General features: G+C 31.5%; 1 protein-coding gene across 1 annotated transcript in view; it reads right to left on the bottom strand.

Annotated features, from left to right (window-relative positions):
- LOC109376253 (serine-rich coiled-coil domain-containing protein 1-like) overlaps window positions 1-2,934 on the bottom strand; it is a 191,828-nt gene extending 188,894 nt beyond the window's left edge. The window contains exon 1 of the mRNA XM_019632115.1: window positions 2,819-2,934. Within this exon, the coding sequence (XP_019487660.1) occupies window positions 2,819-2,880 (62 nt within the window). The 5' untranslated portion in view covers window positions 2,881-2,934. The remainder of the gene's footprint in view (window positions 1-2,818) is intronic.
- Between the last annotated feature and the right edge of the window lie 486 nt (window positions 2,935-3,420).

Raw genomic sequence — 3,420 nt, 5'->3', positions numbered from 1 at the left:
CTAGAGACACATAATCAAATAAGTCAAGATACATAGCAACAGTCTGTGCATTCAATCAAGCATAACAAGTATCTGTAACAGCCCAATGTTCCCCTAGGAGAACCATGCCGTTTAAGCAGGAGGAGAAAGGGAACCATAACAGCAATATCAAATCTCTTTTAATTTCCTCTAGGTCTCCCTCACCTAAAGGGCTCTAACTTTTCATCGTTTACTAACAAATCTTTTAATTCTGAAGGAACATTTTCTTTGTGACAGCACTTCCTTTCCTCAAGCCCCATTAGTCTTCCTAGATGAATGGAAGTCATGTCTACATTTTATATCACTGAAATGTCCAGAAATTATGTACATCTACATAAGACACAAGCATAATTTAATTCATATTCGAGGGTAAAGTGAAGTGTCTCAATAAGATTTTGAGATAATTACTGCAATCACATACTTTCCTTCAGGCGTTCATTGAACGCCATTTCTGAATGGCTACTGATGTGTGCCCAGAGAAAATATCACTCTTTGCAAAGCTCTTTAGTGTGACTGGTTAATAGTTAAATCCTTTGACATGAGAAATAATTTGTACAGATCAATGACTAATTTTGCATCTTTTAGGTAAGGGTGTTTTTCAAATACTACGTGTATATAAAATAGAAGTTTTAATATTCAAATTGTGGTGTATATGTCTATATATACTCATATTCCTTTCTTAGATTATCAATACTATATTTGTGACAACAGAAAATAAAACATGAATACATTAGTATCAGAAAATGTCATTAATAACATGTCTCCAACCTGCAGCATAGAATATGACATCGTAGTAATGAAAGCTTTGTTGTTTACTATGGGAAGTATAAATATTAGCAAGCAGAAGCCAAGATTAGTGTGCTTATTAAATAATGGATGATAAAGTTGCTAAAGGAATTTGAAAGATGTGATTTTTTTGGTAAGTTGGCAAAAACCTAAGATAGCTATGAGAAAAATGCCAACTTTGTATAATTCTTAGAGAAGCAACCCAGGTCAATGTTTCAAATGGCTATACTTTAGCTTCCCCTTCACTTATCTTCTCCTTTCTTTGTCATCTTGAGAAAGAACAAATGGCAGTTAAACATTATTAAACATGAAGAATGCTCTTTCTGGCCTCATGCTAAATTGTGTCAGAGATTGATCCTGGNTCATTTACCAATATAACATCACATAATACCCACAATGACCCTATAATGATGGTGATGTCACACCAATTAACAGATGAGGAAAGGGAAGCACGGAGTTTAAATAAAATGCCCCAATTTTCATCTAATATGTAGCAGAGATAAGATTTTAGCCAACATCTCTCTGACTCAGAAAAACAAAAATAACAAAGCCTAAATGAATAAATGAATGATATTGTTGAGAAAGAATGTTTAAACAAGAAAGTAGATTCAAAAAACACCGAGGAGTATCAGAGTGGATATAGGGTAACAGGAAGAAAAGGTACAGCCAGTTAATAAATGTTGTCTGCTTTAAAATATATCTCATAATATAATGAAGAAGATTGAATATTTATGAAGTAGCTAAAGACTGGAAAAAATACAATTTATGTAAGCAAATAACAGTATTCACCCGTGTTGAACAGAGTCACTGAAAGATAATTAAAATCATTTAAAATCCAATTACAAATATATAGGTAACTTATGTAAACTCATATATATATACTGCAGCTAAATAATTTGAGTTTTCAAATATAATTCAATTGGCATATATGAGATGTAATTTTCTTCCTATTAGATAAAAATGGCTTTTGGAACCTAAAAATTAGACTATACTAAGAGCAGTTAAATTGTTTTCACTTTTAGATTTATTAAAATTGAATTACAATCATTACTTTCTGAATTGGTTAGTATTTCCCTTCTCTATAATGAGAATATTAATAATATCTTCATGCAATCAAATATATACATTGTTCCATTTGAATTCAACATTATCGAATGTAACATTAGGGGGCTTGCTAATTGATTTCACAAAGAGTATCAGGCACTTGTTCCAGAGAATTCTGTCTTCAGGAGCTTATTCAGCAGAAAGACATTAAGAAACAAACAAGTTATCCAATGGGGAAAAATAACAAGTGCTTCAAGGTAACTCCTACCTCTTTCATGAGGTGGTCAGCTGGCAATCCTTGGCAACACCATACATCTCTTAGTCTCTAACCTTAAAGCAGCTATGCCACTACTTTGACTGGAAAATCATCAGTAGGTTTTCCCTTTTCACTGTATCTTACATCTGTTAGCATACATTTAATTCTCTTTAGCCATCATAAGAAAATAAAATTTATCATTTATTCATTATAAGATAAAATTTAAATTAAGTTTGATCTGTGTTAATAGCAAAAATATGGAAAAATCAAATAGTACCAAGTTTTAGTTTAGGATAATTTATTTAAAATAATAATGTCCATTCTTTATAAAAATACAAACCAAATTTAGGCTAGCAAGTTTAAATTAAAAGCTGATCACATTTTAGACCATTGAAGCCTACAACCATAAAATAAGCAATCCTAGAACAATCCATCCACAATATCAGTGTTAAGGAAATAAAGTGCTTTAGACCACTTACCCATGCTCCTAAGATAACGTAATAAAATGAAATTTGGATGGCATATAGTTCAAACACATGAATTCAGAAGACACAGAAGTTATTCATGAGACAACATATTGATTTTTTTTTAATGTTGCACAAAATTTATTTCTACCCTCTCAATTACTAGTATTAACACACTCATAAATCACAATTTCTGATCGGTAATCTAATTAGTCTTACAAAGCTCTAAAAATTAAAATGAACAACTTACTGTTTGGAAGGTTCAGGAAGTTTTAGCTCTTCTCTTTTCTTCATTTCTATTGTTGATTCCATAGGAGTGAGAACTACAGCAGCACATGAGACTATAGAGTGGTATGAATCCTCCCGGCAAACTGTTTTATTAAAGAATTAATTGTGAATGTCAAAATTATTTATCAACCTCCCTCACTTTCCCATTTTCTCTTTTTTTTTATTTTCAGTCTAATGAAAGAGATAATTCAACTAAAAGATTAATTATCATTAAATTATCCTTAATTATCATTTTAAACGCTAAGTCTTTCCACTCACTAGTTGTATGACCTTAGGAAATTTTTCTTTTTTTAAGCCACACAGTACATAAGGCACACAGTACATAAGGTGTTGCCAACATTTTATAGCCTTCATTAAAAAATGTGGTATATATACAAAATGAAAGACTATTCAGCCATATGAGAAGATGAAATAGTGCCATTTGCGACAACGTGAATGGATCTTGACATTGTTATGCTAAGCGAAGTGAGTCATACAGAAAAAGTCGAGAACCATATGATTTCACTGATATGTGGAATATAAAACTGAAAGCAACAAAGGAACAAGACAAACAAATAAAGAAAC

This window comes from Hipposideros armiger, unplaced genomic scaffold, assembly GCF_001890085.2.
Source record: "Hipposideros armiger isolate ML-2016 unplaced genomic scaffold, ASM189008v1 scaffold_1076, whole genome shotgun sequence".
Lineage (NCBI taxonomy): Eukaryota > Metazoa > Chordata > Mammalia > Chiroptera > Hipposideridae > Hipposideros > Hipposideros armiger.
This window is presented reverse-complemented; position numbering and strand designations above follow the sequence as displayed.